The sequence below is a fragment of the Antechinus flavipes genome, chromosome 6, assembly GCF_016432865.1.
Source record: "Antechinus flavipes isolate AdamAnt ecotype Samford, QLD, Australia chromosome 6, AdamAnt_v2, whole genome shotgun sequence".
NCBI lineage: Eukaryota > Metazoa > Chordata > Mammalia > Dasyuromorphia > Dasyuridae > Antechinus > Antechinus flavipes.
This window is the reverse complement of record NC_067403.1, coordinates 246,028,514-246,054,739: the sequence shown is the minus strand read 5'-3', so window position 1 is coordinate 246,054,739 and position 26,226 is coordinate 246,028,514. Positions and strand designations below refer to the sequence as shown.

General features: G+C 33.6%; 3 protein-coding genes across 3 annotated transcripts; all 3 read left to right on the top strand.

Annotated features, from left to right (window-relative positions):
* The first annotated feature begins 7,363 nt into the window (after positions 1–7,363).
* LOC127541583 (olfactory receptor 1030-like) lies at positions 7,364–8,320 on the top strand. The gene has a single exon (XM_051966807.1). The coding sequence runs from the start codon at positions 7,364–7,366 to the stop codon at positions 8,318–8,320; it is 957 nt and encodes a 318-aa protein (XP_051822767.1).
* Positions 8,321–14,002: 5,682 nt separating this feature from the next.
* Positions 14,003–14,941, top strand: LOC127540725 (olfactory receptor 1030-like). Its single transcript, XM_051965551.1, has one exon. The coding sequence runs from the start codon at positions 14,003–14,005 to the stop codon at positions 14,939–14,941; it is 939 nt and encodes a 312-aa protein (XP_051821511.1).
* Positions 14,942–23,681: 8,740 nt separating this feature from the next.
* On the top strand, positions 23,682–24,641 carry LOC127540134 (olfactory receptor 5M11-like). Its single transcript, XM_051964708.1, has one exon. It carries the CDS (start codon positions 23,682–23,684, stop codon positions 24,639–24,641), a length of 960 nt encoding a protein of 319 aa, XP_051820668.1.
* Positions 24,642–26,226: the final 1,585 nt, after the last annotated feature.

The window sequence follows — 26,226 nt, the reverse complement described above, 5'->3', positions numbered from 1 at the left end:
TGAACCAAATCAGTTCCAATGAAGCAGTAATAAACTGAACCAGCTATATCCAGGGAAAGAACTCTAAGAGATGACTAAGAACCATTACATTGAATTCCCAATCTCTATATTTTCTCCTGCCTGCATTTTTGATTTCCTTCACAGGCTAATTGTACAATATTTCAGAGTCCAAGTCTTTTTTTATAGCAAAATAACGGTTTGGTCATGTATGCTTATTTTGTATTTAATTTATACTTTAATACATTTAACATGTATTGGTCATCCTGCCATCCAGGGGAAGGGGTAGGGGAAAGGAGGGGAAAAATTAGAACAAAAGGTTTGGCAATTGTCAATGCTGTAAAATTACCCATGCATACAACTTGTAAATAAAAGGCTATTAAAAAATTAAAAAAAATGTTTCAAGCAAAAAAAAAATAAAATTAATGTCAAACTGTAATGTCAAATAGTATATATATATTAACCCTGGGATGTACACAGTGCTAACTGGAGACAAATGCAGTGCTAGTTTAATCTTGTTATTAATTTAGCTTAAAGAGTTTATAAATTCTGGCTCTCAGATCAATAAACAGATTGCTTAGACAATTCCCACCTGGCTTGTGCATCTTCATTTCATATCCACACTCATTCTATCCACTGGAGCTGGACTCCTACAACTGACACCTGAATAGACAGTGATTCATATGTCCCAGTAGAGGAAAGTGAGCTTTTGGTGAATTCAAGATAGGTAAGAAAGAGGTGAAAGTAGTTTATCATTGAGTTAGTACAAGGATTAAGATATAAACTATAAAATAAAAGATATAAGATTGATTCTTGTGCAGCTGATATCAATATAGCCAACATATTGAATTAGAATAGGGCAAAATCAATCAAGTAGCAGGAACAGAGGAATATCTGATACAAAAATCATGCAAGGACCCAATGAGACCTTTGCTGACTTTGTCAGTCACTTAAAGATGGCAATTCAGCATTCTATTAGCACGAGGAGGCAGCTTAAATTTTCCTGAGACAACTTGCCCTTGAAAATGCTAATGCTGGGGCAGCTAGGTGGCACAGTGGGGCGGCTAGGTGATGCAGTGGATAGAGTACTGGAACTGAAGTCAGAAGGACCTGAGTTCAAATCTGGCCTAAGACACTTAAAAAAATTCCTGGCTGTGTGACCTTGAGCAAGTCACTTAGCCCAATTGCCTCAGCCAGATAATAATAATAATAATAAAAATGCTAATGCAGATTGTAAGAAAGCATTAGCTAGGAAAAACTAAAATGTGCCTTTAGTAGAAGGGATCCAAAGGTGCGTTACTTTCCAAGCTGCAATATGTTTCCTGCACTAAATCAGGACAGAGTTCAATTTCAAAATTTTCCAAATTCTCATTTATTTTATAATTGTGGACAATTGGGTCACATGGGAAAAAATTGTACTACCTCAAAAATTGCACTTCATCACAATTCAGCAGGAAGGGGAGCTATTGGGCTTCTGAATGTTGCTTTCAGAATTATAGGGAAGGTAATCTGATACTGAGGCCATTTCTGGCCCTCTCAAAGAATGAGAGCTACATTTTCCCTTATTCCCCCTCAAGAAGTGCCTGCAAACAATAGCTTAACTCTGAATTATTGAAGTACAAGATTTAATGCATACTCCGCTCAAAAGTGCTAGCCTTGATTTTTCCCCTTCCATGGCACACTGAATTACTAACAGTAAGGGAATGTGTTCTCTCACCACTGGATTCGCAGGTTCTTTTTCTTCTGGTATACTAGGTCTCATTTTAGGAAACAGTTCAGAGTCATTGCTAGGGCTATGGTTGTATCCCAAGTAATAGATTCTGATTTTTAGGGAGAATATTTTTATTCTTTGCTATGCTATGTTTTAAATAACGATTATATTTTCACAATGTTAATAACTGAATAGTTTTTATTTTTCCCCTTTCACACACTTGGGGGGAGGTATCAAACAACGTAGCCCAAGAAAACACTAAGAATTGTAGGGGTGGGCAACAGCAAGCTGAGCCCATTCCCTGGGTTCTCTGTCAATTCCCCTTAATTTGTAAACTTGTCAGTTTTCTTGAAACCATCAGGGTAAGCAAGCAAACCATCATTAACCCTGAGAAATGAGTCTATATAGGGATGGATAAGATAAGATAAGAATCTATAGGCTTGTTTAATGATTAATCCTGTATACTAGAATAAAGTTAAACACATAAAACATGTTAAATAAAATCTCATATGTGTGTAAGTCCTGGTAAACTTTTAAAAAAAATAAGAAAAAAAATTATCTAGCCCTAAGATGTGATTAGTAGAATTTGCTATTAGAAATGAAATCTCTTGGGACTGTAACTAATATTGTTTTGCATTTTAAATTTCTGAAGGATTGTGGTTTGAAAAATTATTGTCAGTAACCAACAATGTGAGAGAAATACCAATAAACTTCTTAAAATAAATGTGATTCTGAAGTGTAACAGGTAGAAATCTGTATTCTATATCTGGATAAGAGGTGGGAGGACAACCTTAGCCTCCTCTCAAGAGAAGATCCTTCTGACTCAGTTTCTCAGTTGTGTCTCCTTGAATAAGAACCAACATTATTATTCCTGAGTCTATATATAATATGGAGCTGTTATAATTGATTATCAAGTTTAGTTAAGGATGCCTTACCCTGTAATGTATATGCTCCAAGGATGAGGCCTGAAGATCCAGATTTGATGGTATTATAATCATACCCCTGTATTTTCCTCCTATAGCAAATTTCTATAATCAGAGCAAATGGTCAATAGAAGCCATGAACACAATTCAATTATATTTAATTATATTAAAATTAATATAAAACTGAAATATTGACTTATGGTCCATGCATTAACCCTGGAATATATATATAGTGCCATGTGAAGACATCTGGTATTAGTGCAATGCTAGCTTAATTCTGATGCTAATACAATCCTAGCTTAATCCTGGCATTAATGTAGCTCTACCTTAAATAGTATATAAACTCTGGCTCTCAGATCAATAAATGGAGTCCGACATATACCACCTGGCTCATGCATCTTCATTTCATATCCATACTCATTCTATTCACTGCAGCTGGCCTCTTACAGGACACCAAAATATCTTGTGGAAGAGTATTAAGCATTAACATGCCATGGTGAAAAGTCACCTGACCTTGAAATCAGGAGACCTGAATTCCAACTTTTCCTCTGCCACTTCCTATCTATGTCAGTGAACTGTTGTTTTCAGTATCTTTATCCTATTAAAAATTATTGAAGATCTCTCCAAAGTGTTTTTGTTTATCTGGATTATATTTATAGACATTTACCATATTGGAAATAAAAACTATTTTTGAATTTGTAGACCTTCTAAAAGGGTTTCAAAGATCCCCAGGATTCTCTAGACCATACTTTGAGAACCACTGAATGTGATACTGTACAAGTCACTTCACCTTCTAAACCTTATTTTTCTTGCATTAAAAGGGAGGATAATAATGCTTACAGCAAACTTTCTTTCTCAGGTCACAGTAAGGAAAGATGAATGGATAGAAGTATCATAAATATCAGGATCTCTAGGGCTAATAAGGAAGAAAGGAACTAATGAAAAGAAAACAATTCTACTGATAACTGTTTTTCCCACAGAGAAGCATTTTAATTGTATCTTCTGGGTGTCTGAAAAATCCCCAGAGATCATGATATACTAGAACAAATTTTCCTATAAATAATTCCACATCTTTGTATTCCTTTGTTATATTTGGTTGGTCCTGGAATATCCCTTTCTGCAGGTAGGACAGTCAATGAGCATGGGCTTTTGAAATCCCTAGAATAAAGTTGTCACTTTGTTTTTCCATTTTCCCAAGTAGAAATGAGTGAGGTAATGGTGAGTAAATGCTGACTTGATGGAAATGGAAGTTGAAAATAAAGCTGTTCAGATACAATAATGGTGCTGCTGCTGCTATCTACCACAGAGGATATTAATTAATTTTGTGTAATATTTTAAATACAAGTACTTTACATGTATTATTCTATTTTATCCTTCCAACAACCTGTTAAGGTACATTCTTTCATTATCCTAATTTTGAAGACAAAGAAATCAAGGCTATATTGCTGAAAGGACAGATTTAGGTAACACAGAAAGTACATTTCGGAGTCCAAACCCGAGTGCAAGAATTTGTTTCTTGTGTGCCCCTTTACTATGCTGTCTGCCTTCTAGAGACTTGTATCTCATTTGAAAGATGAGGAATCTGGGACTTTGATACTCACAGACTAAATGAAATAACATTTCAGCTCAGGTCTTCTTGACTCCAAGTCTATTATTCTTTCTCTTAATGACAATAACTAGCATTTACATAGGACTTTAATTTTGTCTTCACAACAACCCTGGGAGATATGTTATTATTATCTTATCTTTTTGTTGTTGTTATTAAATTGTTTCAGTCATGACTGACTCTGCATGATCCCATTTGGCATTTTCTTTGCAAAGAAGTTGGCTATTTTCTTTTCCAGTTCATTTTACAGATGAAGAAACTGAGGCAAACTGGACTACATGACTTACCCGGGGTCACATAGCTAGAAAGTATCTGAGGCCAAATTTGAACTCACAAAGATAAGTTTTCCTGACTTTAGTCCCAACACTTTATCCACCGAGCCAGCTCGCTTTCCAGTAAAGTGACTTGCTCAAGGTTCCATAGGTAGCAGGCTATGAACCTGAAGCTGGATTTAAACTCAAATCTTCTTGCTCTCAAGTTAATACTCTATACTACATGTTTAGAGGTAAAAAGGAAATGAAAACACAAAACACAAAATGCTGGTTAGTTCAATTAAATTAAGCTTAATTCTATTAAAACAAAAACAACTATCATTATCTAAGGGATAGTCATAAATACCAAGAATTATCCCCCAAAAGAAATTTTTATAGATAGATAAATAGATATTGCATACACATGCATACATGCATATGTATATTGCACAATTTTTTGTTTCTGGTACCTTACAATCTACTGTGGAAGGTACAGCTTATTCACTATTTAACAAATAAAAGGCAAAATGTTATGGAGATAAGAGAAAAGCCCTAAGAAAATCTAAGAAAAGAAAATGATCATCTGTTGTTGGGTGGATTAGGAAGACTTCACAGGGGAGATGCCAGTTCACCTGAGCTCTCACAGAAGATAAATTATGTGAAAGGTAGAACAATAAGGAAGGAAATTATCCACATAGAGGATGTTTTGCATCACATCAAAGTGGTGGAAGATGACATGTTATATGTGTGGATAGCTAATATATAGTTTTGCTAATATTTATGATTTTATGTAGTAAGGGGAAATCTGTAAAGTAAAGCTAGAAAGATGAAGTATGGCCAGTTGAGAAAAAAATAAATAGAAAAGTGAGCAGGCTATATTTCATCATCTAAGCAGTATAAAGCTCCTCAAGTGTTTTGAGAAAGGGAGTGAGGTAAGAGTCAGAAGACTTGGATTTAAAATTGAAGTATGTAACTTGTGAAATTTGTAGCAAATCATTTATTTCTCTGAGCCTTTGTTCTCTCATCTATAAGATCAAGGTGTTTGACTAGATGACTTCTAAGGTCCTAGTTAGCTCTAAATCTAGGATCATTTGAAAGAATTAATTTTTTCAGAAGACATTAAAGCTGGGAAGATATTTATTTCACAACATCCCAGTGAATTAGGTATTATAACTTATTCAATTCCCAGTTTAGAGATGAGAAAAACAAGACTCTGTGAGGTGAGATGACCATTCTTGGTGTGCCAATGGTTTACTATTTGAAGAATGATTAAATGTATGACTCCTGACTTTAAATCCAATATTCATTCTACTATGCCACCTGGTCTCTTCAGAGGAAGGATGGTAGCTTTGAAATCTAGATGAAGGATGGTGAGGAGAGAGGAATGGTTGAAGTGATGGAAGTCCTATTAATAGTCTATGTGAGAGAAGGTGATTTGAAGAATTGCGGCCAAGTAAATAGAGAAGCAAACAAAATCCACAGATGCTGAGCAGATTAGATGGAGAACTTTTGCCAGAAAACTGTTTTTAAAAGTTTAGCAGTGAGTGGATAAGAGAGTTAATATCGTACCTGAATGGAACAAAAGGTAAGGGACAAGTGTTTTGAAGCTTGAGAAACATGTTTACAAAGAAATAAGAACACCAGGGGACAAGGAGAGAATGTAGATGTACAAATGGAGAGGGATGACTAAAAGAAAAGGTACTTGAGGGGTTGAAAGAGAATAGGATTGAAGGCAAAAGCACATGGTTTATCCTTTGGAAACAGTAAAAGGCATTCATCCTTCTATTGCCAAAAGCAAGGCAAAGAAATGATTGTTGCTAAGTTTTCAATCATGAAGTTAAAAGATTCAATTTATGTTGTATAGCCTCAAAATTCTCAGTGTCATTTGCACTTGTGTATTAGTGTCTTTAAATCTTGCATGTATATAATATTTTTAAAAAATTAGCTATTCAAATGTAGATATTTGCTGTCTTTTACAAATAGAAGCATAATTATAATGTTAAAATCAGAATTCATGCAAAAGGATATATACATGAAAATATATCATATATATAATAACATATGGTTAAAATTATACCTTTAAAATGGAATCATTATTAGTAGAACTTATAAGTTATTTAGAATAATAGAATTATAGATTTGGAAGATATTTTAAACATGTTTTCACTTTCCTTAAATCGCTTTCTAGACTATGGCTAAAAATAGATATTTTAATGTGAACATATTGCTTTTGCACCCTCATTCCTGCCTAGTAGAATACAAGCCCTTTAAAGGCAGTGGTGATTTTGTTTTTGTCTTTTTGTCCTGGGTGGCTAGCACTGTGTCTGGAACATAGTAGGTGCGAAATGTGTGTGTGTGTGTGTGTGTGTGTGTGTGTGTGTGTGTGTGTGTGTTTGTGTGTGATTTTAAAGAATCCCACATTTCCATATTAAAAGGAGGAAACCAAGAAGATCATTGTTCTTCTTAGAGCCTCGGAATTATAAATTCATTTTTATTAAGATCAGAAGACTCCAGATCTTCTGAATCAGTCTGCTGGAGGATATCTATATGCATGTGTGTATAGGGTGTTGGAGTGGGCATTGTGGGTAGATGATAATAGCTTTCATTTATATTAAAGCAAAGGATTATGTAAAATGGGAATCCGGCTTAGACTCAATTTAGTCCAGATGGTGCATATTTTGGTAAATGATTTCTTTCTACTAGGATCAAGTACTGGGCATAATCTCAGGGCTAACATAATACCTTTAGGTTCAGGGAAACTATAATGAATCCTGGTTGCTGAAATAAATGCCTTTAAGTTCTAAATCCTTTGATTCCATGATCTTTTTTTTTTTCCCTGATAGATTTCTTTGCATTTCATGAAGTGGACACGAAAATGAAGACGATTTTCAGGCAGAATAGCACTGAAGCTACTGAATTTATTCTTCTGGGACTAGTCAGTCGGCCAGAACTACAGCCAGTCCTTTTTGTGGTATTTCTGGTGATCTATCTGATCACCTTGACAGGGAACTTTGGAATGATCATACTAATTAGACTCACACCCCGACTTCAAACTCCTATGTATTTTTTCCTTACCCACTTGGCTCTTGTTGATCTTTTTTATTCTACTAATGTCTCTCCTCAGATGTTAATTAACTTCTTGTCAGAGAAAAAAACTATTTCCTATATTGGTTGTTTAACCCAGTGTTTCATTTTTGTCACCCTGCTCCTTACCGAGTATTACATGCTTGGTGCAATGGCTTATGATCGTTACATAGCCATATGCAAACCTTTGCATTACAGCACAAAGATGTCGAAGCCTGTTTGTATCTGCCTAGTCACTTTCCCTTACTTGTGGGGTTCTATGGTGGGTACAATGCAGGTCATTTTAACATCTCGCCTGTCTTTCTGTGGCCCTAATACCATCAATCACTTTTACTGTGCTGACCCACCCCTCTTAATGTTGACTTGCTCTGATACCTACATAAAACAAACTGCACTGTTCGTATCTGCAGGATTAAATCTCACAGGCTCTTTGCTCATTATCCTTACCTCCTACATCTTTATTTTTGCCACTATCCTGCGCATGCGTTCCACTGAGGGGCAGCGCAAGGCTTTTTCCACTTGCGGCTCCCACTTGATGGCTGTCACTATGTTCTATGGGTCCCTTTTCTGTATGTACTTAAGGCCAGCCACTGAGAGTTCTGTGGAACAAGGGAAAATTGTTGCTGTTTTCTGTATCTTTGTAAGTCCTATGTTAAACCCATTTATTTACAGCCTAAGAAACAAGGATGTGAAGGAGGCTTTGAGAAAGATGGCCAACAGAAATATTGGCAAAATGGGAAATCAATGAAATTAAAACCATTTCTCAATAAAAAAAATAGCCAAAAAGTTTATTATAATTCTTCTTAATGATTTATTGTGGTAACAGTAGCCATTGCTATCATTATTATTATTAACCCTTGTCTGGAAATCAGGCCTAATTCTGATCATGACAAACCATCTGACCTTAAGCAAGTCATTTTTTCTCTCTGGGCCCCAGTTTGCTTATCTGTAAAATGAACCAATAAGATTGAATAAGAACCAATAAGATTGAATAATATCACAATTTCCTCTAAGCTTTTTTCCCCTGCAAACTACATGAAATGTGTTTTTGTCTTTATAAATTAAGTGGTTACCACATATTTTGTGCTTAAATGCTCTTTGAATGAATGAAGAATGATTGAATGGACAAAGGAAGAAAGGAAGGAAAGAAGGAAGGAAGAGAAGGAAGGAAGGAAGGAAGGAAAAAAAAAGAAGGAAGGATGGATTGAATGGAATATTAGTTGTACTAATCACCTCACAAGTGTTTTTTGTACTTTAAAGCACAGAGCCACAATTTATGTATCCATGTGAATTATCACCATCACAAAAATGTCTGTCTTTGTAGACCCCACAGTACATTCATATTCACAGTACACATATTCATTCATATTATCTGTGCTTTTAGAGAAAGTCAGACATTATATTGAAAAGATTTCCTTGTCATTTGTATATAAATGTGATGTTACCAAATGACTATTAGTAGGCAATTTTAATTATTATTCCAATTCTAATCCATCATTAATATCACTCTATCTTCATGTTTTAACTTATATTTCTTCCTATGCCTTATTTCAGCTTCTTGCTTTTTCTTTCATAAAAAAAATATATATATTCACATGACTTTAATGTCAGATTTAGAGGTAGAGTCTAGTCAATGAAACCCATGAGTTAATGCACTCACTTTTGCAACTCCTACTCTAGGGATCTGCTGTCCTGATTGATGAGTGCTTGAAGATAATTACATATACTCATATATTACTGGCTGGCTCTAATTAGATTTGACATTTCCCATGAGTTAGGTTCTAGTCAATTATCCTGTTGGTATCTCTTTTTTCTGTTTATGTCTCTTATAACAATAATCAAAACTGACCTCAACCTCAGCTTAGAACAGATAAATAAAGTTTATCTCTGTCTTGTTGAGAATAAAACATAATGAAACAGAAAACAAAACTATGTCCCATGTTTTCTGGCTGTAGCCTCACAAAACTACTACCTATCCAGCAGATAGGTGAGATAAATAGGTGGAGATCAGAGAAAATGAGCATTCCAATTCACTGGTTATTCATTAGTACCTCAAAGGTTAGAAAATTCCTTCCCCTTATGGTTTTATTTCTGTTCTACATAATCACTGTGATGAAGGAATAAATCTCCCCCAACATCCTCTTCTTTTCACATCATTCTCAATCTTTTTTACTTCCCATATCATCTCTGCCTATCTCTTCTATAGTATCCTTTGAAATTTCAGTAATGTAATGAACCAAATTGCCTTCATTATGGACTTTTTATTTTCATACTCCATCCATCTATCTGTATTCACAAAGACTAGATTTCCTTTAGATGATACTTCATTCTTGGTTATCATCTCAGACCTGGGTATATCTTTTCTTAAAATCTATCCTCACATCACGATCCCTAGGAGGAGCCAGGAACTTCTTGCTCCACATTGTTACTTCCAGACTCATCCATTACCACTCTCACCCAATTGTCCCTTCTTCTTTGAACATCACTCTATTAATAACTTTTCATTCCTTTACAATCTCATCAGTACTTGATCTCAAACGTAATTTTTGTTTTTGGCATTTAGATATTTTTACTCTGTGGCATCTTCTTAAAATTTCAATCTATTGATATTCCACATCCTTCCACATACCCTATAATCTACTTATATTTGGTTACAGCTCATTGCTTGCTATTCAAATTCTATCTGTATTCTTTGCATGGGCTGCTCACCATACTCAGAACGTGCTCTCTCCTGATGTCCAACTTCAGCATCTGACTTTTTTTAAGACTTATCAAATAGTACTTCCTCCTGGAAGCTTTATTGTTTCCCTTCCACTGCAAACACTACCTTTTTTATAACTACTATTCAGCTAATCTTTATGTTCATATATATATATTATACAATATTCATATGGATATATTATATAATAGAATGAAATATTATAATATAGTTTTATATTATATATACATATAAATACATTAATTCATTTTGCAAACATACATACACAAACAGGTGTGTTTCTGTGTGTGTGTATGTGTGTGTGTGTGAGTGTGTGTGTATATATGCATTTTTCTGGATTTTTGGGTACCCTCATGTTTACCAAAAAATTTGGTAAATATAAAATGCTTAATGAATGCTTGTTGAGCAATTATTTAACTAATTGATTTCTCAAGGAGTTCAGTACCTAATTCATTTTCCTCCTCTCCTTTCCAACTTCTATTTTTACATTAGGGAACTTCAACATTGTTATTGATGTTCAATGAAATATATTAACCTCTAAGTTTTTTAGTGTTCTTATATCCCACTCTACTTCAATTCAGCCATGCCCAGGGAATAGTTACATCATGTAACACAACATAATCTCCTATCATTTTATCTCTCTAATGCTTCATCCCTCTTAAACATATTCTATGTTTTCTTTCTCAATCTTCAATCCCATTATCCATCATTACCTTGAGTAATTTGATTTCAATTTCTTTCAATTCCCAATATAACTGTCATATGTAATCAATACAACAATATACTATTTTCTGTTTTCATATAACAGGATAACCACTGCAACCATTTATATAATGCCAATTATGTTCTAGACACCATGTTAAATGTCTTACAAATATTATTTTATTCTCACAAAAACCATGGAAGTTAGTTTTTATCATTATTCCTAATTTTTAGAACCTCTGTTGCATCATCCAAGAAAAATTGACTCATTTATGGGCCACTGGTTAATAGCTAAACAAACAAACAAACAAACTACCATCAGAGTTTCTATTCATTAGGAAAATCAATGTTGTTTCCTCTTGTGAATATTAAGAACTAAGCAATCTCCCTGACATATCTTCATGGAGGAGAGGCTAATTGAGCCCCAGGGATTCAGTCACAAAGTTATTAGGGTGTCAAAAACATAAATCAGTTGCACTGTGTTTCTGTCTTCTTGGAGAGTTCTCTCTTCTTTCACAGGTAGGTTTGGAAATTTTGTGGGCTCTGAAATTCAGAGTAAATCACATACAGTTCTGTTTTCAGATTTCATTTGCTTTAGTTTCATATAAGAATTATAGAATATAAAGTGAGGAGGAAAATCTTGGTGATGTGGATGTATATAAAAAAAATTAATCAGTGTGTAATGGGAAGTGTCCTAGAAGAAGACTTGCATTTCAATTTCCATCAGTCCTATATTAGCTGTGTGTCTTTAGGATAGTTATTAAATGTATGAAATTTCATTTGCAAAGTACTGATTCTAATACTCTTGTTATTAATGATAGTCAAAAGTTATGGAGAAACCACTATAATAAGATTAAAGTGCTATAAACATGTGAATTACTATCCTATATTATTATTTTTTTTTACAAAATTCCATTTCAACCTAGAATAAAGGGGGTGAAAGGTTTGACTCTTAGCAGAAGAGCATTTTCAATATTTTTGTCACGAATTAGATATAGGATGCTTGATAATTCATTTCATAACTGTGGAAATTTGTCTTGTATGTAAAATGAGGTAGTTGAAATGAAGGCTAAGGTAAGCAACTTCAATTCAAAAAGCATTTACTGAAATATGACAATTTTCAGACTCTGTAGTAAAACAGAAATTGAACAATCCCAACTCTTAAGGAACATATATATTCTACTAGAAGACATCTTTCTGTCTGTCTGTCTATCTATCTATCTATATCTATTTATCTATTTATACATATATACAAAATATAGAGAAAGGTGAAACAAAGCAAATTTGTGGACACCAGGAGCAATTAGAACTAAGATCAGGAAAGATCCGTAGCAGGAATCTTTATTTTGAAGGCAGAAGTGATCAGGGAGACAAATCCAAGTGTGGAGATAATAAAAGTCAGGAAAGTGGCACTTAAGATAACAACAAATAATCTAACACTCAGTTATTATGTGCCAGGTACTATCTTAAACACTGGGGAAACAAACAAACAAAAAAAGACAGTTCTTCCCCTCAAGAAGTTCTCAAGCAGTTCTAATGGGGGATACAACCTGCAAACAACTATGAATGACAGATAAAAATAAATTGAAGGTAAACAGAGGGAAAGCATTAGCTTTAATTTCTAGGGCCTTTAGAATTGAAAATTTCCTTTAGATATAGATATAGATATATTCCTTCATATATAGAAGAAATGAAGACAGTGGTCATTCCAAACACAAAGCACAGGATGTAAAAATATGGGGAATCAAGATGCTGTGTCTTGGTCTAAGAAGAAGAAAACCAGTGCAGTTGCATTGCAAATTGTGTGGATAGATAGGGAGAAGAAGACTGGAAAGGTAAGAGAGGAATTGGTTATGAAGGGATTTGAATGCCAAAGAGAGGATTTTATATTTAGTTTTAGAGATAAAGGAAATTACTGAAATTTACTGAATGGGTTAGGAAGAGTGACAAAGCTGACCTGAATTTAAGAAGATGCATTTGACAGGTGAGTGGAAAATAAACTCTAGTGGGGAGAGACTTGAGACAACAAGATCAACCAGAGACCTATTGAACTAACCCATTGATGTGACAATGAAGATCTCCATCGGGGTGGCAGTGTCAGAATAGAAAAGAGAGCAAACATGAAAGATGTTACAGAGTTTAAATCAAGGGCAGTTGGCAACAGGTGACATGTAAGCTATAAGCCTAACTGACCTGCAGTATGGTGATATCCTCAATAGCATTAGGGAAGTTTGGTACATCAGAGTGTTTCAGAGGAAAGATAATAAGGTAAGTTTTAGACAAGTTGGGTTTAATATGATCAATCTGAAATGTCCAATACTCAGTTTGGAAATGCAGGAGTAACAGAAGAGAGGTTAGGAGTGGTTAAGTAGATTTGACAACAATTAGCATAAGGAATAACAATAGAATCCATGGGAATTTTATGATGTTACCAAATCAAATATAATTTGGAGAATAGAGACCAGGATAAAAGCCTTCAGAATACCCATAATGGCAAATATGGACCTGGACAAAATATAGCGATAATTAGAGAAGAAGGAGAACTGTGAAAGTGTAATGGCAAAGAATTCTCAAGAAAAATTCACAGAGAAGTTAAGGGAAATGAGGACAGAAAAAAGGTCTTTGGATTTACCAATTGAGTAATGATTGGCAACTATAGAGAGAACAAGTTTGGTTGAACTATATGCTTGGAAATCAGAATGTAGGGAGTGAAGAAGAGAGTGAAAAGAAAAGAAGTTGAAGAGAGAAGTGATATGAGATGAAAAACCTATGGCATATTGGTATAAATTAATTTTCAATAATTTATAGATAAAAGAATTTTCCTAACAAATACACATAAGTACACTTCTGAATACAGGAAATGCTTGCTTTTCCAATTCTCTATGGGCCATATCTAAGAAAGTACAGAGGAAGAACAAAGTATAGAGGTGATATGAATGGAAAATATGATATCTAATGCCAAAAGTTCATATTTATCTTCCCTTTTTATCTTCTTAGGCATCGAACAAAATGTCAGAGATAAATTATACCATGGTGACCGAATTCATTCTCCTGGGACTGACTGATCACCCAGAGTTGCAGCCTATTCTCTTTGTAATATTTTTAATTGTCTACCTTCTCATTGTATGTGGGAATGTGGGCATGATTTCATTGATCAGGACTGATCCCAAACTTCAAACTCCCATGTACTTTTTCCTCAGTCACTTGTCATTTGTGGATCTTTGCTATTCCACCAATGTCACACCTCAGATGTTGGTCAATTTTCTATCACAAAGAAAAACCATTTCCTATGTTGGTTGTCTCATACAGTTTCATTTTTTCATTGCCTTGGTGATAACAGATTATTATATGCTCACAGTTATGGCCTATGACCGTTATGTGGCTATCTGTAATCCACTGCTCTATAGTAGCAAAATGTCCAAGAACATCTGCATCTCCCTGGTCACAGCAACTTATATCTATGGCTTTGTCAATGGCCTGATACAAACCATCCTGATGCTCCGTCTATCCTTCTGTGGCCCCAATGAGATTAACCACTTTTACTGCGCTGACCCACCCCTTATGGTCCTCTCCTGCTCAGATACCTATATCAAAGAAAATGCCATGTTTATAGTTGCTGGTTTCAATCTCACCTGCTCTCTGGCAATCATTCTTATCTCTTACATGTTTATCTTCACAGCTATCCTACGCATCCGATCTACTGAGGGCCAGCGTAAAGCTTTCTCTACCTGTGGTTCTCATATGACAGCTGTCACTATCTTTTATGGGACTCTTTTTTGCATGCATCTAAGACCTCCCTCAGAAACATCTGTAGAACAAGGGAAAATTGTAGCAGTTTTCTATGTTTTTGTGAGTCCTATGTTAAATCCCTTGATTTATAGCCTGAGAAACAAAGATGTTAAGAATGCTCTGAAGAGAATAATCAAAAGTAAATTACAGACTAAATAATTCCCTGTTTCAATCACACCTGCGCTTCTCTTCACTGTTATACAGCTGTCTCTCAAAAAAAGGTTTATTTTTTAATTTAATCAGACCAAGTATTATTGAATGAGATTTTTTTGGTGTATATTCAAGAAGACAAAATGTAACAAGGACCTCTCAGGACCTCATCAACTTTGTTTTGTTAAGCAGAACTTCTTTTTCTGTCTCTGTTTTTGTCTCTCTCTGAGTCTTTCTATTTATTTGTGTGTGTCTCATGAGAACTTTTCTGACCAAAGCACACATTTCATCTTCAATTTTATTTTTTATATAAATTTACATATATCAACATTATTTAACCTCATTTTAACCCTGTGAACATTTTATAAATCTCTGCAATTTTATCATTAGCAGACTAAAGTTTTAGGAATTTTAGAGACTTGCACATAGTCATATAGCTTATAAAAGTCTGAAGCAGCATGTCTACTCAAATCTTCCCAATTCCTGGTCAATACCTTATCCTGTATACCACTAGAAAAAAAAAGACCTCTAATTGTATTGGCTTAAAGAACTCTTAATGAGGAAATTGTCATTGCAAATGATCATCAGGACATTTACCAATTAGTGTGGTAGAGAATTCCTTGGCATCAGTGAGATGTTAAGGGATGTATTTGTGAACACTCAATATATGTATGAAGAAAGACTAGAATGCAGGTTATTGTATACTGAACCAGCTATCTCTTTTTTCCTTATCCAACTCTCTTATACCATATTGTCTCATCAAACAAACAAACAAACAAAACCAAACTATTTTAGTACTGACTATTTTGGATTCCTTAAGATAGCATTACGTGGTGAATTATTATTTTTACATACTTGTATATTGAAAAGAAAGTTGAAATGTCATTCTTACAATAAAGTGCAGAGTTCTTTTTTTAATGAATAAGAAAGGACCCTTGAATCCTTGGGATATCACTGCTACTATTTCATTGCTGGAAGTTGAGGGAATAGGGGAAAAAAAAAAACTATATTCATTAAATGACCAGTTTGAGAAAAGGACAATACTAGATAGATCCTGGGAGATATAAAAAAATAGACAAAACATCTTCACTTCCCTCAAGAACATACTCTCTTTTTTGAATAGTCATCTCACAGAGCCAGGATTAAGAGTTGAGAGGAAACTAATTCGATTCACTGAGTTTAATGGGACAGGCATTTGCATCATTTGTTGTTCTCTTTTTATATTCTAGCTTCTATCACAAGCCTGATGCATGAGTATGTGTATTGATTCATTAAAGTAATAAAAAAAAAGATGAATACTTAGTTTTGAATATTATGGGAAAGTAGCCTTCAAGTATTCCAGATGCATTCTTATTTAGGGTGGGTCAAATCTCATTGCCTCAATTGAATTGCCTCTTTGAAACAAGTTAGATTTGCCCATAGAAATTTGAGATACATTAAACTATCTGCCCCTATTTATACGTTGAGTTTGCAGTGGGTGGTCAAGTTTGGAGTATGTGTATAGAGTAAATTGTAAGTGTGGAGTATCAATAATCCACTAATTTATATTTTGCAAAGTTCCAAGATGACTGCACTTTATCAGAAAGAAATGATCAAAATAGTCGAATTTAAGATTTATTATTTCATCAAGAAAAATGAATCTTGCTGCAGTTACACTGTTAAGAGGGCCATAGAACATTAAAGTTCTGCTAATACTAAAAGAATAAAATCTGTATGCAGCAACCAAAGAATTCAACAAAGAGATGGCAGGGTAGTTGAAACTTTAGGTCTTTCTCTAGACAGCATACCAGAAACATATAGAATCTTGCTTCATTACAAAAATCTTTTTGATCTCAGTTGTCCCTAAAAGATTAGCAGTTGATAGGAAATGTGTTTATCTAAATTTATCTAACACTATAAAGAAGTAGGAATAGAAAAAAGAAAAGAAAAGGGAAGGGCAGGATAGAATCGAGGGCAGAACCACTAGGGAAAAAGGTAAGTGAAAGAGTGGATGGTTGACAGAATAAAAGGTAGTGAGTGAAAAAATAAACACTACTAAGAAAAGGGTGGTTAAAAAACAATAAAAACAACAACACGTGACTAAGGACAGTGGAAAGAGAGAACAAAAATGTACACAGAGGAGAAAATAGGATGGGAAGAATTCCAAGCTGGTAAATATAACTATTAATGTGAATGGGATGAACTCTCCCTTAAAATGGAAACAAACAGCAGTGTGATTAAAAAACAGAATCCTATAACATGTTTTTTACAAGAAAAACATTTGACACAGAGAAACACATAGAGAATGAAGGTAAAAGGCTGGAAGATAATTTAGTATGTTTCAGCCAAAGTAAAAAAAAAAAGAAGAAGAAGAAGCAGGGGTAGCAATTTTGATTTCAGATAAAGCAAAAATAAAAATAGATCTTAACTAAAAGAAATAAGGAGGGAAAGTACATGTTGACAAAGGGTACCATAAATAGTGAAGTCATAACAATACTAAATGTGCATGCATGAAATGATAGAGGAGGCAAATTCCTAGAGAAGATTTTAAATCAGTTATAGGAAGAAATAGACAACACAACAATTTTAGTGGGGAATCTCAAACTTTCCCTCTCAGAATCAGACAAATCTAACCACAAAATATACAAGAAACTGGGAGATTAATAAGACCTTAGAAAATCCATGCTAGACCTCTGGAGAAAATTGAATAGATCAGAAAGGAATGCTTTATCTCAGCAGTACATGACACCTACATAAAAGTTAACCATGAATTAAGGCACAAAAACCTCACAATCAAATGCAAAAAGGCAGAAATAATATATAATAAAAGCTTCCTTTTCCGAACACAATGCAATAAAATTTTATTTAATAAAGAAAGACTAAAAATTAATTCAGAATCAAATAATCTAATTTTAAAGAATGAATGGGTCAAACAACAAATCATAGAAACAATAATCCATAATTTCATTCAAAAACATGACAATACTTACATAACATACCAAAACCTATGGCATGCAGCCAAAGCAGTTTTTAGGGGAATTTTTATATCTCTAAATAGCTACATAAATTAAATAGAGAAAAAAAGATCAAAAGAAATGTGACTAAAAAGCTAGAAAAAGAACAAATTAAAAACTCCCAATTGAATAGCAAATTAGAAATTTTGAAACTCAAAGGAGAGATTAATAGAATAGAAACTAAGAAAACTATTGAACTAATAAACAAAACTAAAAGTTGGTTTTATAAAACATCTAACAAAATAAACCATTGGGTAATTTGATCAGAAAAAGGAAAGAACAACACCAAAATCACCAGCAACAAAAATGAAAGCTATGGATTTAGTACCAATGGGAAAAAAATTAAAGTAATTATTAGGAGGCATTTTGCCTAATTCTATATCAGCAAGTCTGAAAGTCTAATTGAGATGCATGAATATTTTCAAAAGTATAAATTGTCTAGTTTAACAGAAAAGGAAAAAAATACTTAGTCTCATTTTAGAAAAAGAAATTGAATAAATCATTGATGAACTCTCTAAGAAAAAATCTCCAGAGCCAGACTGATTCACAAGTGAATTCTACCAAACATTTAAAGAACAATTAATTCAAATACTATGCAAACTATTTGGAAAAATTAGTAAAGAAGGAGTACTGCCAATTTTCTTCTATGACACAATTTTCTTCTATGGCACTGATATCTAAACCAGAAAGGACCAAAATAGAGAAAGAACATTCAGACCAATCTCCCTAATGAATATTGGGGCAAAAATTTTATATAAATTATTATCAAAGAGATTACAGCAACTTATCAGAAAGATAAGACACTATGACAAAGTAGGATTTATACCAGGAATGTAGCGCCTGTTCAATATCAGGAAAAATATTGACATAAAATATATCATATGATAATCTCAATAGATGCAGAAAAAACTTTTGAAAAAAAAAACAACACCAATTCCTATTAAAAACACTAAAGAACATAAGGATGAAGGGAGATGTTGTTAAAATAATAAGTAGTATCTATCTAAAACCTAAAGCAAATTTTGTTTGTAATGGAGAGAAACTGGATGCATTCTCAATAATATCAGGGATAAAACAAGGATGCCCATCATCACCACTATTATTCAGTATTGTACTAGAAATGTTTGCTTTAGCAGTAAGAAAATAAAAAGAAATTAGAATAGGCAATGAGGAAATCAACCTATCACTCTTTGTAGATGGTATGATGATATACTTAGAGAATCCTAGAAAACCATCCAAAACCCTACTGGAAACAATTCACAGCTTTAACAAAGTTGCAGTATATAAAATAAACTTATACAAATCATCAGCATTTGTATATATTACTAACAAAGTCCATCAAGAAGAGATAGAAAGAGAAATTCCATTTAAAATTATTGTAGATGAAATAAAATACTTGGGGTTCTACCTGCCAAGACAAACCAAAGAACTATATGAACACAATTACAAAATATTTCTCACACAAATAAAATCAGATCTAAATAATTGGAAAAATATCAATTATTTATGGCTAGGCCAAGCTAATATAATAAAAGTGATAAGTCTGCCTAAATTGCCATAGCAACCAAATTGCCAAAACATTATTTAATAGAAGTAGAAAAAATAAAAACAAACTTCATCTGGAACAACATTAATGAAATTAATGAAAAAATACAAAGGATAGTGGCTTATCAGTACCAAATCTAAATTATATTATAAAGTAGCAGTAATCAGAATGGTGGATCAATGGAATAGACTAAAATCATACAACACAATAGTCAAAGCAACTTAACATTTGATAAATCCCCAAACAGCAGTTTCTGGAATAAGAACTCACAAATTAACATAAAAAGGGATATTTTATCTATCAGATATTTAGAGAAGGGAGGAAGTTATGACCAAAGAAAAACTAGAGAATATTATGAAAGGCAAAATGAACAAATTTGATTACATTAAATTAAAAAGGTTTTGTGGAAACAAAACAAACAGAAACACAATTAAAAGGGAAATGTAAAGCTGGGGGAAAAATCTTTACAATCAGTATTTCTGATAAAGGTCACATTTCTAAAATATATAAAGAACTGTGTCAAATTCAAAAGAATGCGAGTCATTCTCCAATTGATAAATGATCAAAGGATATGAACAGACAATTTTCAGATAATGAAATTAAAGCCATTTATAGTCATATGAAAAAATTCTCTAAATCAGTATTGACTAGAGAAATGCAGATTAAAATAACTCTGAGGTACTACCTCACACCTTTCAGATCAGCTAAGGTGACAGAAAAGCATAGAAGTGGACAGGCCTTTCGTATCTATGTCAATGTCAATATTTGGTTCCTGGTTGTTCCTAACAAAGTTCTTCTGCAATGTAATTTCAAAATCTACAGTTTAAACAATGACATGGCTTTAAAATAAGAATGATGTGATTGTACAAGAACAAAGTTTTTAAACCAAGCCTCTGTGCCAAGTTTGGTTGTAATGCCAGCAATTCCCAAATCACAGATAATTTAGGGAAAATATACAAGTAGCTGATTCCTGATTCTGCCATATCTCCAGAGATTATGCAGCATGCAATAAATTCACGAGATTTCTTGGTACATTTGAGATATATTCTTCAGGGAGCAAATCCAATTTCTCAGATGCAGATATAAATGCTTCTATATTTTACAGGCTGGAAAGATTAAGAGTCAGTTTTCTTCTTTTTTTCAGGAAGGTGTGGACATTCAATGTTTCAAGGAATACATGGGCCTTCCTTCATTTCTTAATAAGAAGTACATTATGTGACTGATAAAGGATTAAGTTTGCTTTGGAAAAAGGTATCATTAATAGAGTAGCAGCTGCTTTTATCTATATACTATGAAATACTCTGTATAAAATTTTGAAAAGTTATAATTTATCCTTGGAAAACCTATTTCTAAAAATTTAAAATGAAAATTAACTTAAAAGATATAAAAAATCATTAAATATGACGTCAGGGACATTAGATTAGGATAATTGTCTGGAATGATTAGAAAAAGGAAAAAAAAGAGAGAAAAAATCAAGAGTGTTAATGCCTAACAAAGGAGATGATGAGATTTGATGACAAAACTGAGATTGCTACAATATTTGTTACTACATTTAGAGAGAGCAATGCAGTGTACTGACAATTAATTAATTATGTGACTTGAGGAATTTCTTCTTTTTGGAACTAATTCTGTATTATTATGTAAGTTTCAAGGCTCATTCCAATTCTATAATTTTGTGATTCTGTGAATGAACGTTAAATACTCTTGGGGTGTGTGTGTGTGTGGGGGGTATATCTCTGTGTGTGCATGTGAGAGAGACACACACAGAGAGACAGAGAGTGACAAAGGGACACAGAAAGGCAGACGGAAAGAGAGACAGAGACCTACTTCATAATAAATAAATTCTTGCTGAGTGACCATTTAATAATGTTGGAAAAGCAAGAAGGTATGACTAGAGCTGATTATCAATATTTTGTTTTGAATTTTTATAGAACTGAGGAAGGACTAGCCAAGGTAACCACTGGGTTGGTAAATACAGGATTATTTTAGAATATTCCATAAGAGAAAAAGAAACTGCTTATGTTGAGAGATAAGGCTGGAAATGATCTCATGAAATATTGTACATCCAGATAAATCCATCTATTACAGAGAACACAAAATTTGGGGTCAATGAATCTGGGTTTGGATTCTGGTTCTGTTGTAACCTGTTAAAATCTGTTTAATCTCAGGGAAATAACTTAAGTTCCCTGGGATTCACTTTTTACATCTATAAAATGAGAGGCTTGGATCATTTATGGTATATCTGCAATATAATTAGAATAAAATCTAGGGAATCATCCATTATTACTTAAGATCTCTAAGGTTGGTAATCAGGGGTGTTACTGAGAAAAATTTTAAAAATTATTGTGTATATATCCATCTAGGATTCCATTTCATCAATGGATCATAGGAGTTAGACTTCAGAAATCACTCTAACCTAGTTTCCTTTATTTTAAAGATGAGGAAAGAGGCTCAGAAAAGATAACTAATTTGCCTAGGAATATATAATGAGCTAATACAATTTAAATAAGGTCTCATCCTGCACATCTGGTACTCTTTCAATTCCTCTTGGCTGCCTTTATGGCAGATAAAGGAAGAAGGCAGGAATCTGCAAATCCTTTTTATAGAGATAAGGAGAAAGGTTCACAGAGGTACAGTATTTTATTGAATGTCAATGATTGACTTGGGATTTGAATCCAGATAATTTGATTCCAAATCCCAAGATCATTTCTCTGCATTACACAGGGAAAATCTGGTAGTAAGGATACTGATGAAACTATATCTTTTACTGAAAATGTAAGAAGCTATATAATGTCATAGACATTGAAATATAATTAACTGGAGTCTTTCCCTAAATTGACACTTTTCTGCTAAAAAGGGTAGATATTACAGGGAGATGTTCCTTTAAGAAACTCCCTCAATTGTGACTTTCTGGAGATGGTGGAATAACTTAGGAAAAGAAAACTAGTTTAAATATCTTACCAGCTGTAAAGATTTGATGAAGTGCTCTCATTTGCAGAGTCAAATATCTACTCTTCTAAAGCATTTCATATTCCTAAGCAACTTTATCCTGCTCCCATTTCTATAATACTAAAAGTATCTTCCTCCCCTATTCCCAACCTCATCAGAAGAGCATTCAAACAATGTTACACAACACTATCATTGCCGTTGTTTGTTCTTGTGATAACATATTAGAATGCTTTAGCACAATCCTACATAAGCCTAGTTCAAGTTTGAGGTCTAGTATCAGCTGTGTCCCAAGGACTACTGCACCCCTCCCCTTAAATATCCTAAAAGCTTGTGAATTTTAAAAATCATTTCACTAGTATAAAAGGAATTAAATAGAAACAGTATTAGAGAATTAGGGTTAGTTAGTAAAAAGTCACCCTTCCATATAGCAGTTTTTAATTAATTAAATATAATTCAGTCCTCCCAATAGAATATTATGGCCTCAATTTTTCTTTTCCTCAGTTAAATATTCTTTGCACTGAACTTCATATGACGAGGTAAATTTAGAATTTGGACTTCCATCCCCTTCCCAAAATATTACTCATGTAAATGAATGAAACATAGATGTGTCATGACCAGGTACAATTTCCTTCTCAGTCTTGGATGATATAAGTGTATTTGTATAGAAACTTATTTACATTTGATATTCTAACTGCCAAACAATGCTATTGATTAATAATAGAGTTTGTAGTCCCTTCTAACTTTTAAATCTTCAAATCACAGCTATCAAAACAATTTAGCATTTTGCTGCTTAAGATCAACATATTGTATTCATTTTTGGTTATCTTTTTGTGTGTTTATGTATAGATGTCTATGTATGTTTATAAGACTAGAACTTTATGAATAGAAAATGACAATTTAAAACACAAGAGAATTTTGCAAATTTCTTCCCAAAGAAATGCAGTGTGTTTTAATGATTCAACACTATGCAAGAGACCAAAAAAAAAAAAAAAACCCAAAAAACAAAACAAAACAAACAAACAAACGTACAAGACAAGCAATTCCATTTGCTTTACACTGTAATATTGGGCAGACCTTATTTTGCACATAAATCAGTGTATTTATTCTTCAGTAAAATCATCAGAGTAATACTCATTCTCTGTCTTGCTCAGTAATATCATGAAGAATGTGTTCTGTAAAATATAAAAGCTATATTTCATCATCTTTGATTTATTTTTTCTTTGTTTTCATTTATCTCAGAAGACTACAGAGATCCAGGGAAATGTCAAGTCAAAATGGCAGCACTAGATTTACTGAATTTATTCTCCTTGGACTCACAGATCGTCCTGAACTACAACATATACTGTTTGTGGGTTTTCTTGGAATCTACATTCTTACCCTGTTAGGAAACCTTGGGATGATTATCTTGATCAAACTTGAGCCTCGCCTTCACACACCCATGTACTTTTTTCTTACTAATTTGGCTTTTGTAGACTTGTGCTATTCCTGCAATGCAACCCCCAAGATGTTGGCAAATTTCTTATCTGAAAGAAAGACTATTTCCTTTGTTGGTTGCTTTGTGCAGTGTTACATTTTCATTGCTTTACTGCTTACTGAGTTTTATATGTTGGCTGCCATGGCTTATGATCGTTATGTAGCTATCTGCAGCCCACTACATTACAGTGTGAAGATGTCCAGGAGAGTCTGCATCTGCCTGGTCACCTTCCCCTATATCTATGGTTTTTCCGATGGTCTTTTCCAATCCATCCTGACGTTTCGCTTATCCTTCTGTAGATCCAATGTCATCAATCACTTCTACTGTGCTGATCCCCCTCTCATCAAGTTGTCTTGTTCTGACACCTATGTCAAAGAACATGCCATGTTCATCTCAGCTGGGTTCAACCTTTCCAACTCTCTTGCCATCATTCTCATCTCTTATGCCTTCATTCTGGCAGCCATCCTCCGCATTCGCTCTGCTGAGGGAAGGAGGAAGGCATTCTCTACCTGTGGCTCTCACATGATGGCTGTTACTTTGTTTTATGGGACTCTTTTCTGCATGTATGTAAGGCCTCCCACTGATAAAAATGTTGAGGAATCTAAAATTATAGCTGTGTTCTACACTTTTGTGAGTCCTGTGCTGAACCCACTTATCTATAGTCTGAGAAACAGAGATGTGAAAGTAGCTTTGAGGAATATACTCAGGAAAAATAGAATGAAAAAGATGGTTTCAGGAATGTCATAGACCCAACTTTTTTGAATCAATGGTTCTGTACTTAGAGACATTGAGTGATTAATGTGTTTAGCGTGCCAAAGTTTCGGTTTCTACATGATGGACAAGAATGGAAGAAGAATTAAAATTATGCCCAGATTCCAGATTTATTGTATATTTTAAGCAATTTTTATATAAGATTTTCCAAGTAGTAAGTGAGTAGTAAGGAAGCTGCCTTAAAACTAATCATCTCTGGTGGAAATCCTTCTTACATTCAAGTAGAGTCTTCTAATATTTCATACTAAATTATGAATATTCTCCCCATATGGGTTTGATCATAGCACTCCTCTATGAAATCACCTGTCACTTCATTCATTCAAGAATGAAATATGGAGCAGCTAGGTGGTGTAGTGGATAGAGCACCAGCCCTGAAGTCAGGACTTGAGTTCAATCTGGGCTTAGACACTTAATACTTCCTAGCTGTGTGATCCTGGACAAGCCACTTGACCCCAATTCCCTCAGCAAAAAAATTAAAAAAAAAGAATGAAATGCAATTTTTTTTAGTTTGAAAATTAAAGACTTTAACTACTTGTCTCCAAATTTTTCCAAATTTATTTTTTTTATCATATAACATAATATTATATTTCCTCTATAACTTCACCTTTGCATACAAAATGATCCAGCCAAATTAGTTTTCTGGCTTTTCTTCCCATGCTCTATTCTATGTCTTTTCTCCTTTCTTCAACCTCATGCCTGGGATATAATATCTATTTATCTCTACCTTCTACAATATCTTAATTTTCTTCAGAACTCCTCTAAAAAGTCTTTCTGATTCCCAAAGTTCTTCTTAGTATACTCAGAGTTTCATATAGCACTTATTAAATCCTAGTTTATTGGCTAGCTATACAAAAGAGTTAGATGATATATATTAAATAGCTTTGAAAGAAAGAACAATTATATTTTAAAGAATCAGAAATCTTAGTATAGGAATTCTGAGCTGGGAGAATTTTGTTCTGGATACTTTGGGAAACATCATATATGACATAAGTGGGAGTTAGTACTCAATATTTGATAGGTTCTATAGTCTTATATAAATAGATAGTCCTTCCAGCATTTCAAATTGACTCATTTGTAACTTCTTATCCTCTGTAATTCATGTTTTATAATAAATAAATTCAACTGTATTTAATTGATAAATATCAATTTAGTTCCTAATTTTGTGAGTCATTGTTAGGCAATAGGGATAGAAAAGAAGAAATGACATAGTCCCTGAATGTAAGGATTTTTTATTCCAGGAATCGCACAATGAGTGTGAAATCTTTTCTTGGCTTTTTGCCACCTCATAAATACAACTGGACCACTTAGTCCTTGCATATGGGACCTCAATGTTTTCTTTATATGATTGATTCATTCTCCTTTCTATTTACACATTTCTTGAATCATAGCACTTTGTTGCCCATAAGCCATCTTTTACAACATTCTATGGTCTATTTATAACAATCTTGCAATGTCCATGTGATCTGTCATGCCATTCACAATTTTTTTCATTAGAGAGTTTATTATTCAATTCATTATGACAAATATTTATTAGCTACCTATTGTAAGGTAGAAACCATGC

What these genes read in the sequence shown, in the direction of transcription:
- LOC127540725 (XM_051965551.1), top strand. Translation starts at nt 14,003, where the DNA reads ATGTCAGAGATAAATTATACCATGGTGACCGAATTCATTCTCCTGGGA.
- LOC127541583 (XM_051966807.1), top strand. Translation starts at nt 7,364, where the DNA reads ATGAAGACGATTTTCAGGCAGAATAGCACTGAAGCTACTGAATTTATT.
- LOC127540134 (XM_051964708.1), top strand. Translation starts at nt 23,682, where the DNA reads ATGTCAAGTCAAAATGGCAGCACTAGATTTACTGAATTTATTCTCCTT.